This window comes from Haliaeetus albicilla, chromosome 27, assembly GCF_947461875.1.
Source record: "Haliaeetus albicilla chromosome 27, bHalAlb1.1, whole genome shotgun sequence".
Lineage (NCBI taxonomy): Eukaryota > Metazoa > Chordata > Aves > Accipitriformes > Accipitridae > Haliaeetus > Haliaeetus albicilla.
Genome location: NC_091509.1, coordinates 17563779 through 17576781, shown reverse-complemented (window position 1 = coordinate 17576781; position 13003 = coordinate 17563779). Strand labels below are relative to the sequence as shown.

Here is a 13003-nt window from a genome sequence, read left to right as displayed (position 1 = left end):
GCAGTGGCCTGCTTTAAATGGCCAATAATGACTTACCTTTGTCTTCCATCTGGGAGTTGATGGTAGGGAATAGGTGGTGTAAAATACTCTGAAAGCAGTGGCCTGCTTGAAATGGCTGTCAGTGACTTACCTTTGCCCAGGTGGTGGCACAATATATCAGATGCTTCTGGATATGCATTAGTTCTGCTCACATGATAGGGAGCACAGCATGTATACTTCCTTTGCCTCCAGAGTAACCTCTGGCTTTCCTAGGTGGTTAGGTTGGGTGCTGCTGCTGCTGTAAGACAGTATACATACTCTTCCTTGTTTTTTATTTCAGTGCGAGATTAAGGTAGCACAGCCAAAAGAAGTATACCAGCAGCAACAGTTCAGTAGTGGTGGAGGAAGAGGTAGCTATGGAGGAAGAGGCAGAGGTGGAAGAGGCGGCGGTAAGTACTACACGCACTACTTTAGTATGGACACATTCTAAATAAGCTGTGTGTACTAAAATGGGATTTTGTGGATGGTTTTCCCTTCTATAGCTCAAAGTCAAAATTGGAATCAAGGTTATGGCAATTACTGGAACCAGGGTTATGGGAATCAAGGATACGGCTATCAGCAAGGTTATGGTGGCTATGGAGGCTATGATTATTCAGGATATGGGTATTATGGATATGGACCAGGCTATGATTACAGTAAGTAAAGAGAACTGTATTGGGTATAAGCAAGCGTAACTAATTAGCAGTTTAATGCATTTGTTCTCTTGTTCATAGGTCAAGGCAGTGCAAATTATGGGAAGACACCAAGACGTGGTGGTCATCAGAATAACTACAAGCCATATTGATCAAACTTATTCAGGTATGCAGTGGCATGGTCTCTTTTGGAAAATGACTGCATAGGTTTTGTATACAATGCTGTAGATGGATATTTCAGTTCTGTACCAAATTTAACTTTACAATAAATTTCTATGGCCTGTTAAATGTGCATCTTACTTGGAAGAGCTCCCTGGAAATGTTTTACATGTTTAATACTTACAGATAACTAGTTGTCTAGACAGTGTGGTGTGTAAATTTCAGCCTTGCTGAAGATATTAATTAATGATTTTATTAATAGGTTAAACTGAAACTGATTTTGAGGGTCTGCTTAAAGCTGCAGCTCTGCATCTAGGGACTGCCTCTTGGAGTTAACTATGGACTCTGCATTACTCCAGTTGTACAGAATGAGATGCATCTTAGGGAACCAGTGTCACTTTCCACCTTTTTATTTTGTATTGTTTTTGTGTCATACATTTCCTGTAATGGAAGTGTTAATTTTACTGTACTTTTTGGTACCTTTTTGGAATCTAATGTATTGTAAGGTATTTTACATGTGTTCTGATTCACCATGACATGGATATTGAAGCTATCCTAGCTTTTGAAATAAAAAAGGCGTAATCTAGTGTCTTGTGCCATTTTTCAGCTATTGTATTAGTAAAATGCCAGTATACTGTTCCCAGAACTTAGTTCATGGCAGTACCTTGATAGATGAAGAGTTGTGCTTAAATGTTTTTAATCTTGAAACTAGAAGGCTGTATTGGTAGTTGTGCTCGCTTGCAGTTAAGTGGCAGCTAAAAACTGCAGTCACTTCTGCCTGGAGGTTATGGAAGAGGACTCAGGTGGAAAGCCCCAGCTGTTGTGGAGGCTGTGCTGGTGGCTCATGTCCTGGACAAGGACAGAGGCTCAGCATAACTGTGGTTGTGTCTCCATTGTAGGGCTCTGCTAGGAGGAGCCAGAGGCATAGGTTTCAGGTAGGGCTTGGGAGTCTAGACAGCATTGCTGGAGGAAGCTAAGAGGCGTGCAAGAAGCTAGCTGCACTTCCTTCATGTTTCACTCTCTTGAACCTGAGACTTTTCTACAAGTTCTTAATAGTATGTATACCTGCCTTGAAAGACAGGTTAGACAGACATAAAATTACCAATGCAAAGTCTGAATTTTTGCAGCCTTTTTGTGTATCAAAACAGGCTAAAAGAACTTCCACTAAAGTTGTGGGTGGAAAAACAACAAAACATGATCTCTTTCTTTAGAGATAAGTGACCAGCTAGAAATATGCTCTCCTTTTTTGACTAGTTTACCACTATTTTAAGGCAATAACTATCATGTGATTTGCCTGGCTTGCTGCAGAATCAGATCTCAGATTTATAAATAAGTAGCAAGCGCTGCTGCACAAAGTAAACTTCTAATCTTTGTTGCAGTAATTGGTTGGATTTTTACTTTCCTTTTAAAGCTAAAATCTGACAATTTTTTTCTTGTAGTAAATTCTATTTGAACACATGGGAACCAGAAATGGAATTGAACCAAGTAACTCAGACAAGACATAAACAGATGTTACTAGTGACTCTTTCAGTTTTTTTTCTAACAAGGGATGCAGCTATTCCTCCAGGGACTATAATATGCTGCTCCCTGCTGGCTGTCCTTGAAAAGAAAAACTTGCTGTAAAGTTAGAAGTCTGTAAGACTTTTCTGGGGTTAAGTGGAAATCTTGAGTATAAAAAAGATGAATCAGACTTTAAATCTGATAGTTGACATGACAACTTTACAGCTGGAGTCTGTAACCTAATGCCCAACTTGCAAATAAAAAAAAATTGAAGACCACTGAAACAAATGAGTACAGTATTTAAAAGTATTACTGTCTCAAGATTTAAAATTGAAAAGCTTTATTGCATATTTTTTTTACTTGTTTTCTTATGAAATAAGGGGTAGCAGAATGTTTTTCTAGCAACAGTTTTGCCCACCAACAGGGAGTTTGGATAGTATCAGGACCATACTGCTGCAGTACTTCTGGCTAGTGTCTTAGCAATAGTTTGTCAGCTGGCTGTTATTTTGCTGTTTTTTTGGAAGTAGGTTCTCAGGTAATGCTTCCTTGACAGGTGATGTGGCCTTAAGCAGAAATAGAGGATAGTGGTACTTAAATGCAGAGCTGGCTTTCCCTTTCTTCTTTGCATGAAAAGTTTGTGATACAAAGAACATGTAATTGCCTGGTGAAAGCAAGGGCTTGTACACAAGGTTGTTGCTTATGGCTGTAACGTACTCTTAATTTACTAATCCTACTTGGATATTTCTTGAGGACAGAATATTTTGTAAGAACCTGTTTGGGAGTCATGGCCCTCAGCTGTCTGTTCCTCATGCATTTGATGATATGAATTTGGGACTGAAGTTTTTGACTTAATCTGGTCACTGAGACCATTTGTTAAATATAGTGCTACTAGGGACCTTGTTATGAAACTGGCTACTGAAACTGGTCAGAGGAGCCTGGGAAGGACTGGGTGTACTGGCAGCTAGAATGGCATTTGCATCTGTAGTGGCAGATTTAAAAAAAAAATAACAGAACCCATTGGCTCATCTTGATCTGCAAAATTTATAACCTGAAAGAGCATGAGTTTAGAAAATGTAGTTTATAGTAGCTACTAGAAATATATTCCTTTATAATAAGTTTTATATATGCTGTTTTAAATGAAAGCCAATTCCACACTTCTGCCAGAGTTGAAACAAGCTCTTGTAAAATTTATTTCTCCTAAAGCTTTTACTAATAACAAGATAACTGAAAATAACAAAATCAAAAGTAACTTATCTGGTCTAAGACATGCTAGGATGATGATTAAATGTGCATTATTACAGTAGAATAATGTTTCTTAGTAGTAGATCTTGAACATTGTTTGAAACCTATGGAAAGAAAAAAATGTTATGGTTTTTTTGTAAAAGCATCATTAAAAGGAATTTTCGCTTACATTATATGTAAGTGTCATACTAGTACTGTACTTAGTAAGAGGCTTTTTGCATTCTTGGTTTCCTGTAGAAAATAAAGGTATTTTTCTTGCTTAGTTTAGATTGCAGACAAGCACATTAAGTCATTAGGCCTCTAAGTTAAACTGGCACTGTTGAGTAACCTTTCTGTTCTCAAGAAGTAAGTAGTACAAACAGCTGTATGTCTTTCCATTAACTTGCTAAATAAAATATTAACACATTTTTCTCGTGCCTGCTATACTAATATTGCACTGAACTAAAAGCATGTTTCTCAGGGCCTTAGCACTGAATCTAGTGTGGTGGTTGAGGCCACCAGTGATTACATTAGGTACATTCCTGTATAGGTACCTAGAGTTTAACTGGGCACTTGGTTAAAAAACACTTGGTTGTCTTTTAGTCAGAGTAGGCTGAAGAAGTACTAAGTGTACCAAAGGGTGTTGTAAGTGAGGTGTTAACTGTAAGTGTACACTGTGCTTGTGAGCATGTGGCAGTGCATTGCAGCTCTCTGTAAGCAAGCTATAGAGGGGACCTCAACAGATAACTAAGATTGAAAAGGCTTGGAAGACTTAACAGGACTCAGTCTTACTGATGCCCACAAACTTCTGAGTATAGGGGTAAACTGATGCTCAAGTGTGAGATAACAGCCATGAACCGGAAATGATCCTACAAAGTAGTCAAAAATGCTCAAGAGAACAGAAGGCAATACTACTTCAAAGTCAGTTGTTAAGTAAAAGTAGTGTTTACAGCTCTTCATAAAGCTCTTAGCATAAGTGGAGGTTCCCAAATTGTGGCATGCAGAATGTATGGTGCTCCTGCCTTTACGGGCAGTTAAGGGGAGACTTGCTGAGAAGTGGTTAGGCAGCTGGAACAGCTTCTGTCTAGAGACTTATGGCACTGAGCAGCTAGCATAAAAGCTATGGTTTTTTATCTTGATGTGCATGTCATTTGCATACCCAGAGTTACACCTAGTCACTCTTAAAGCTTCCCAGACAAGCATAGCATGCTCTAGTTACTGGTAGGCATTTCTGGGACATGTTAGACCTAGCTTACAAACAAATGAATACATATAGTGTTAATAGAAGTGTCAGACTCTGATAGAAGGTAGCTGTGAATGGCAGATGTACACAAGTCTGGTCTGTCATGCTTCTAGATTGCCAGAAATTCCTGCAAACTAACTTCAAGTAAAAGCATCTCTGAGGAAGCTTGGTCCTCAGACCATTCACAAGATGCTTGTGAAGTTATGTTTAGGGACCATGGCTTTTAAATAGAAAAGGGTAAATATAGATAAATACCTGCTCAGGTAGAACAAGTGGATGTTTTCTATTGGTTCAGACGTTCCTTTTCCATGTCTGGAGAGAGAATAAGCAACAATGCAGCAAACTCATGACTTAGTGCAAAAACTTGTCTCAAACTTGGTTAACACTGAGCGTGCAGGAATTGTATAAAAAGCTAAGTGGCAAATGCACACAGATTACGGCTTTCAAGAATGAAATTTGGACAGCTTGTACCAGTTGCCCTTGTTCAGATAGGTAAACACTTTAACCTCTGCCACAGCAAAGCTATTTTGAAAGGCATATGCATCTGTGGAGTAAATAGTTCTCTAACAGAACTTTAAAACAATAAGTTAGAAGTGAAGGCTAAGCTTGTGTTTCCTATGTGCTGAGCATCTGCCACCTTGGGTCTGTTTTAGCACTTCTGAAAAGCAGGCTCAGAATTGACAGCAACCCTCTGCAAGGCAGTTTTGACCTGTATTACCTGTTAGTAGCTTGTCAATTGTGTCCACAACAAATTTTGCATCCTCCATGTTGAAGCACATTGGGGGCTTGAATTTAAGCACATTTCTTCCTGGCCCATCTGTACTCAGTAGAATATATTCTTCCTTAAGTCTGGAAAGAGCAATAACAAAGAATTATGTTTACCTTTGCATGTAGTTCAGAAAAACTTAAAAGCATCAGCATGCAGGCTGTCCAGACAATGCCTTTGTACACAGACTGGTTTCTTTTTCTGCCAGTTGGCTATATGTTAACAACTATTGAGTGGCAAGGTTACTTTGTAATTGTGTGCTTGCTTGTACCTTGTTATTAGATGCTCTGCTTCTTCTGTGGCTGGGGTCCTTTGTGCTTGATCCTTGATTAAGTCTACTCCAATGAATAAGCCAGAACCCCTTTAAAAGAAATAAAAATAGTCAATCTGTGTCAGAGGAAGGAACTGCAAGTGAACTAAAACCATTGAGAAAGGTATTTGTGAGACCAAACCTTTACTGCATGAGAATTACTTGATGTTTGGCTAGTGATAGAAAAGGTATTGCTGTTCTGAAGAAACGTAGTAATACAGTATAAACTATGGCAGTGCAGGACATGACTTTAAGCATATTTTCCATCCAGCTGATTAATGCTGTTCTTTGTGCACTTGAAGTAAGAGTTCAAACAGGAAAGTAGATTCCTTTAGTAACTAATAAATCAATAAAGCAGTACTGGCCTAGAGTGGCAAATAAGCTCAAGTTTGTTTTGATCTAATGTACAGCAGGCTGTTGATTTTTTGCTGAAAACACAGATTTAATGAATTTCTTAAAACCACATTGGTTGGACTGAGTTGTTTGACTGACTGAACCAAACAAAAGGCAGCTAAAAATGTAAATAAGGCACTAATACCTGACATCACCAATGATGGGATGCTTGATTTTCTGCTCCTTCAGGAGCTTCATCAAGAAGTTGCCTACTTCTGTGGCATGAGCCTGAAGTTGTTCTTTCTCAATCACATCCAACACAGCTAATCCAATTGCACATGAGACAGGGTTTCCTCCAAACTGAGTTCAGGAAAGGAACACACATAGCCATGGAAAGGGAAGAAAGATGCAGTCATGTCACTGAAAGTATAGCCTCAGTGATAAAATGAGCATACTGCCATTTTTATCAGATGGAGCCAGTAAACAAAGTTATGTACTAGAAAGATACAAATACTATAAACAGTAACAATGGGAATGATAAAGATTAATAAAAATGCTGCATGATTATCTAATTTTAATACTTAAGACTCCTGTAGAGAAGGAGAGTTTGGGAAACTTATTTACTTACTGTATTAAAATACTCTACACCTGTGGATGCAAATGCTTCTGCAATTTCTTTTGTTGTTGCTACACAGGCAATAGGGTGCCCGTTTCCTATTGGTTTCCCCATAGTGACAATATCAGGTATAAAATCTTCTCCCTGAAGCTGGAATGCCCAAAAGTGCTTGCCAACCCTGCCAAAGCCAACTTGAATTTCGTCAGCAATAAATACACCTCCTGCCTTGCGCACGTGCCTGTAACATAACAGATTTTATTGTCTCTTAAAAGGAAATGGAACATAATATTTACATAATGTTTAAGAGCATGCAGAAAGCATTACTTTGCAAATTTCTAGGAAACAAACTTGTACAGGCCTATATTTATTCTGTATCATATGTTTAAAAGCAGGTCTTTGCCATACTAAGTAAGTTTACATTCTAACATGAAGGCACAGGCCATGTCCTGCCTATCAAGCTGTATGCTACAGCAGGCAGAGAAATTCTCTATCATCTGTATTTAGCAAGTACATTAAATTAAAAAAGTTAAGATAACAAGTGACCACTTACTCTGCAACCTTCTGAAAATAGCCTGCTGGTGGAATGATTTGACCACCCACGCTTGGCAGAGATTCAACAAAAAAGGCAGCAATCTGAAACATATGTAGCATGTAGTATCTGAACACAATACAGAAAGTTGTGGAAATTGTGTTAACAGTTAGCAAGTTCTTTGTCATTAGATGGTTCTTGCATCGTTCTGTGATCTTTTCTTTTTGACAAGTCCATACCACTTAGCTCAGTAATCCTGAATGGCATTGACAGTCAGCTATGCTCATTTCTAAGACAAGACAAAGGAAATAATAACTTTTTACCTTTCTGCCTCTCTTATATGCTTGCTCAATAATATTTTTCACTTCATTAGCATAGGCTGTTACTGAATCTTCATGGTCTTCCCTATAAAGTCCTCTGTATGTGTCTGGAACAGGAGCCTATGCAAAGGAACAGTTTCTTATATTCAGTATATCATAAATAAGACCTTGTGAAATTGACAAGTAGTTGATAGTTATAGGCTGAAGTACATACCACGTGGACCCATTCCTTTTGTCCTTCTAGATTTCTGAATTTATATGGGCTTATGTCAATCAAGGATGTCAGATGTCCATGGTAAGCACTTAAAAAACAATTAGCAGAACTAAACAGTAATTTCCTCAGTATCAAGAGTTCTTTAGGATTAGCATTACTGATAGCTAAAGAGTAGCTAGTCTCTCTCACCTGGTGGGAATACAGTCACTTAAGCTGAGAACAGCTCTGCAGTTTCTATAAATAAGCTTAGTACTATTTGGATTTTTTTGCATATCTGAATATAAGGGATGCAGAGGGACAGTACTCAGTCACTGGTTTGCCTGGACCAGTGACTAGAATCACAGCAGTGTAAGTCACGAGCAGTATTACAAGATTGCAGAATAACTGGAAGAGACATGTCTGGCCTACTTCTTAATATCCTCCAACAATGGAGTTTCCAGTCTCTCTGGGCATCCTCTTCTAATATTGACCACCTTCATGGTAGAAGAGTTTTTCCCTATGTCTCATCAAAATTCCTCAGGTTTCAGCTTATGCCTGTCGCCTTTCTTCCTGTCACGATACATCTTCAGGCCTGGTTCCATCTTTTCTGCTCCTTCCCATTGGACAGTTGTAGTTACAGTAAGATCTCCCTCTAGCAGTCTCTTACAGCTGAACAAATCCAATTTTCTTAACCTATCAAGCCTGTGGCTCCCTACCCATCGTGGCAGGCCACTGATGGCCTCCTTCCAGTAAGTATGTCAAAGTCTGTCATGTACTGGAGAGCCAACCTGGACATAGTTCTGGGCTGGTCTCAAAACACTGAACAGAGGGAAAAATTACTTCCCTCAACTTCCTGGTTACAGTCATTCTACTACAACAGGTTTTCAGAAATGCTCTGACCACAGACCAAAACTGAGCTTTGTACCCCGAAGTAGATAAAATTGCCAATGTACTTACTGGTCTAAAACTATAACATCCTCATGTTTTGTATACTGTCGTGCCAATCTTAGGGCAAGATCGTTCGCTTCAGATCTACAATTGAAAAATTTGATAAGCGTTTCATTGTGGTTGTCTTGAGTTTTGAAATTCTTAACCTCCCTTGCAATGCTGTTTGTGTCTGCGAGAAACAGACATAACTCAATGCATGTTATTCACAGATCCCTTAGTAGTCAACACTTGTTAGGGTAGGACTGTTCACCAGAACAGAATCCATCTTAAAAAGCTGGAGTACAGAAACTACTTTGGAAACAGTTATTTTTATTTATTTTTTTTTTTAAGCTGTAGTTTGCTTGGGAATATGCCTCCCCCCCAGATACACATTGTTACATTTAAAATCTTGATAATAGAAGTAATTCCCAGTTCAGAAGTCAGACCAGAAACTTGATACAGTAAATATTTACGTTAATGTTTTGTAGTCCAGGGCCTTATAAATAGAATAAAACCCTTAAATAAAGCACTACTTTAGTTTCCTGATTGAGAGCTTGCTAAATGTGAACTTCAGAGTCACTGAAGTTCTAAAAAGGACCACAGTTTCTTCAAAACCGCCAAACCATGTTTTTTGTCAGTATCTAGTGATCCACGCCAGATCATGCAATTGGCTGCTGATAAGAAAGTACTCTACTTGTCTGTACATACCTAGTGAAAGCACAGTATCAATTCTAATATACCCAACTTACTTACCCAGAATTCAAAAAATAAAAGATGCATAACTTCTCAGGTAGTGTTTTTGAAAGTCTCTCTGCATAATCGACCAAATTGTCGTGAAGGTAACGAGAATTTGTATTTAACAATTGATTTTGTTCATGGGCTGCTTTTACTATATCAGGGTGACAATGTCCAACTGCAAGAGAGTGTGGAGAGTGGTTTGACAGTTCTTCCATATAACCCATGGTGTTCATTCACATAATTAATAACTTTTATATTTCTCTTATAGTACAGAGATATTATCACTAATGATTGTATTTAATGAGTGGGGCATTAATAATATTGTCGGTGGAAGACAATGTATGTCAGTAAACCCTGTAAGCTTTCTCTAAAAACTTCCCCCAGCCCCAAAAGTTTGAAGTTGCCTGCTACTGTACTTTAAGGTTTGTAGTTAATACTGGAAAGTGATACTTTAAAACCAATAGTATCTAATTTGATATTTGGATTTAGACATTTATATAATTTAGGGGTTTGGGAACATGCAGGTAAGCTTTTCCATCGAAGAGTTACTAGCCCTGCTGGGGTGTGATTGACAGCACTGACCAGTTAGAGAGATTTCAAATACTGTAAGAAAGCAGCAGCTACTTCATAATAGACAATTAAGGCACCACACTCAACGGTGGGCCTGTGACTGTATGCTTAGCAGTAACTTTTACAAACACAACAAAACATCAAGCCATTTGTTAGTTTTACAGTTAGGTGCTGTACTTGAGCTTTCATGAAAAAAAACCCCCGTGAATTTTAGACCAGTATGTTTCTAGGAAGACAGAACAGGAAGCGAGTCTGGAAAGCACATTCACGCACACAGAAATTCAAACGTGAATCATAATTTTGCAAACTGTAGGCTCGAGAAAGTTTTCTTCCACTTTTCCACTTAAACAATCCCTCCCTCAACACAATGCAACAGTGGTAAAAGCAGTGATTGTTCCTTGTTCTGCTTAGAAAAACATGGTATCAAATAACATAACTTACCATGAGCGACGTTGTTTATGCAGTCAAGGTATCGTCTTCCATTCTCATCGTACATATACTGGCCTTTTGCCTTTACGATCTTCACTGGATCATTAGAAAAAAACAGCTTGCAAGAAGAGCTATGGCAAGCATCAGAAAGCAAAATAAATCTTAGTGAATTCTAAAAGTTGCATAGTTTATTCTGCTGGTAATATTTTCAGTTAAGTGAGTTAATCAAGTGAAAGACATTTCCCCAATTGCCGGCACATGGCATCATCCTACTTCTGGCCCCTAAAACAAAGCTTGGGATGGGGATGAGAACAGGCCTTGTGCTCTAAATCAAGTCAAGTTTTGTAAGATTTGCAGGGAAAAAACAAGCTTCAGAACTGAAAATCCTTCACTGGTAATCTAGCCACTGCACATGGATAGGACTTACCACTATAATTTTATCCAGTCTTAACTGCAGTTCCTTATTGTCTATGCTGCCTGCTCTTCCTGTTCCTGAAACCCTCTCTGGTGTCTCCTACCTCGTGATTGTTTTCATTATATTCTTGCTATTCTCGCTAAGGTCCTGATTTTCCGGATGGTATGGTGTGGGTGATTGTTACATCTGTAAAAAGCTTCACTAACCTTGAAACCTTGAGTGATTTTATAAGGCTGGGTCTACTTAAGCATGTTTGTTTGTTTTGTTTCATTTTTTAAATAAATTGCTAAACAAGTAAAATGGAAACACATGTCTGCCTAAGTAGAAGTTGCAGAGATTTGACTCTGATGGGCAATGCCAAACTTTTATGCTTCATTTAGTAAAAGGCTGCTTATACAAAAATAAAACAATTTGATCATAAATACAAAGTCATTGTCAAATGAGCAACAAAAGACAACAATAAAATGAGAAACTGCTTCACTATCCCTACCCTATAGGAATCCTATACTTTCTGTGTGAGCTAGCAGTAGAGTGGTAAAACAGTCAAGTTTTTTTCTAAGCTTATCCTGACTGTTTAACAGATGCTAAGAAAGCATGTACAGAGGCTGGGTCTTTGTTCCCAGTGGCAGGGCAAATCAGTTAGTTACAAAAAGATTAATACATAGGGTGCTATTCTTCAGATTCATGTAACTGGCACAGTTAACATTCCAGCATTTACTTTCAGCCCAACGTCTGGATTCATAAAATGTATAAAGATTAAAGTAGCCTTGTTTTTTTAATATATATATATATATATATACACATATACATATATTTAAAAAGAACAATACAAAAGCATTCTGACAGTTAAATATAACAGTTTGGCTACCATTCCTGATAGCAGTCTACAGAACTAATATTTTTGGGGGGTCAGTTGAAGCAACACAAGCAATGGGAAATTTGGAGCCAAGTCTCGTGCTTAATTCTATCAAACTGGGCAGACATCTGTTGTTAATTTTATCACGTTTTGGGTGTAAGAAGAAGTTTTCTGAAAGACAGGCTATACTACTAGGTCTGCCAGACCCTCTGCCTAGCCCAGCATCGCCTGGCAGTGCCACTGCCGAGCCTCCGGCAGTTCTGCAGGTGGGTGAGCCCAATTGCACCTCGTGCTTTCGGCTGAGCTGATAGGAAATGCTTTCTAAGCAGTTTAAAGTTTAAGCAGGCACGCCAGATATCATACAGGTTTTATACTTCAGTTTCGTAACACCCCCCCCCCCCCCCCCCCCCCTTAAGAAATGCTAGTTACTGCTAATTACACCAGTAAAATCGGGCTTTGCACTCTAACAGCGCCGACTTTCCCGGCGACGTTGCTGGTTTCGACCTACCATGCTGGCCAGGCAGGGACCCGCTTGATTTCAGCCCCGGCAGCAATCGCGACGGGTGTCCGAGGGCCGGGCTCGGAGCGGCCAGAACCCGCCGCTGCCGACGGGCAGCGGGACCCGCTCCCGGGCCGGGGCCCGACCGGCCACGTCAGGCGCCCCGCGGCGGGAGGGGGCGGCCCGGCGGCAGCGCTCTCCCGGCCCGAGGGGCGACGACGGCGGCACTTCGTCCCCTCCCTCCCTCGGCACTTAACTTTACTTACCCGATGAGCTGCCGCCGCAGGGCCAGGGTCTCCTGCCGGGAGCGCTGCGCCGGCCTCATGGCCGCTCTCGCCGCCTCGGAAGGACCCGGGGCCGGGAGGGGCGGACCGGGGAAGGGAAGGGAGGGGAGGGGAGGGGAGGGGCGGGGCCCGCCCTGCCCCGCCCCTCCCGGCCCTACGGCGCCCCCTGCTGGCCGCGCCGAGCTGCCGGCGCAGCGCTGCCCGCCCCCCCCGGAGAGGCGGTGCCGCCTTCGGTCGGGGCCGGGGCGGGGGAAGCGGTACCGGTACCGGTTACCGCTGCGGGGAGAAGGGCCGGGCCGGGACACGTAGCAGAAGGTGGGCAAGGACACGGGGCTCGCAGGCGTGTCTGCTCCAGCAGTAACCCTGCACCGCCCTTGGAGAGCCCAGCCCCTCCCCGATCACATCCAAAACGCAGCTGTAGGGA

General features: G+C 40.7%; 2 protein-coding genes across 10 annotated transcripts in view; one reads left to right on the top strand and one right to left on the bottom strand.

Moving 5' to 3' along the window:
• The window catches only part of HNRNPAB (heterogeneous nuclear ribonucleoprotein A/B), a 31450-nt gene that overhangs the window by 6435 nt on the left and 12012 nt on the right, over window positions 1-13003 (top strand). For 3 of the 8 annotated variants that reach the window (XM_069772581.1, XM_069772582.1, XM_069772579.1), the window contains exons 6-8: window positions 320-428; window positions 522-674; window positions 753-837. In XM_069772581.1, the coding sequence (XP_069628682.1) occupies window positions 320-428; window positions 522-674; window positions 753-823 (333 nt within the window). In that variant the 3' untranslated portion in view covers window positions 824-837. Of the gene's footprint in view, window positions 1-319; window positions 429-521; window positions 675-752; window positions 838-1092; window positions 1418-13003 lie in introns of those variants that run through there. The other 5 variants (XM_069772585.1, XM_069772586.1, XM_069772583.1 and 2 more) reach the window with 3 other exon arrangements.
• Window positions 3492-12686, bottom strand: PHYKPL (5-phosphohydroxy-L-lysine phospho-lyase). 2 transcript variants are annotated; one of them, XM_069772577.1, is made up of 13 exons: window positions 12562-12686; window positions 10538-10656; window positions 9542-9701; window positions 8819-8893; window positions 7883-7970; window positions 7672-7788; window positions 7370-7452; window positions 6832-7057; window positions 6409-6563; window positions 5832-5921; window positions 5513-5643; window positions 5050-5106; window positions 3492-3676 (listed from the first exon to the last, which is right to left on the bottom strand). In XM_069772577.1, exons 1-12 carry the CDS (start codon window positions 12618-12620, stop codon window positions 5078-5080), a joined length of 1332 nt encoding a protein of 443 aa, XP_069628678.1. In that variant the 5' UTR covers window positions 12621-12686; the 3' UTR covers window positions 3492-3676; window positions 5050-5077. The 2 variants fall into 2 exon arrangements, with proteins under 2 accessions (XP_069628678.1, XP_069628679.1); XM_069772578.1 differs by lacking the exon at window positions 12562-12686 and adding an exon at window positions 12305-12475.

Bases quoted from the DNA above. Each gene is read 5' to 3' on its own strand.
- PHYKPL (XM_069772577.1), bottom strand. From the start codon at position 12,620: ATGAGGCCGGCGCAGCGCTCCCGGCAGGAGACCCTGGCCCTGCGGCGG. The intron at 7,453-7,671 runs GTAAAAAGTTAT...CATATGTTTCAG, and splicing joins CATATAAGAGAGGCAGAAAG to ATTGCTGCCTTTTTTGTTGA. The intron at 5,107-5,512 runs GTAATACAGGTC...TTCTCTCTCCAG, and splicing joins AATTGACAAGCTACTAACAG to ACATGGAAAAGGAACGTCTG.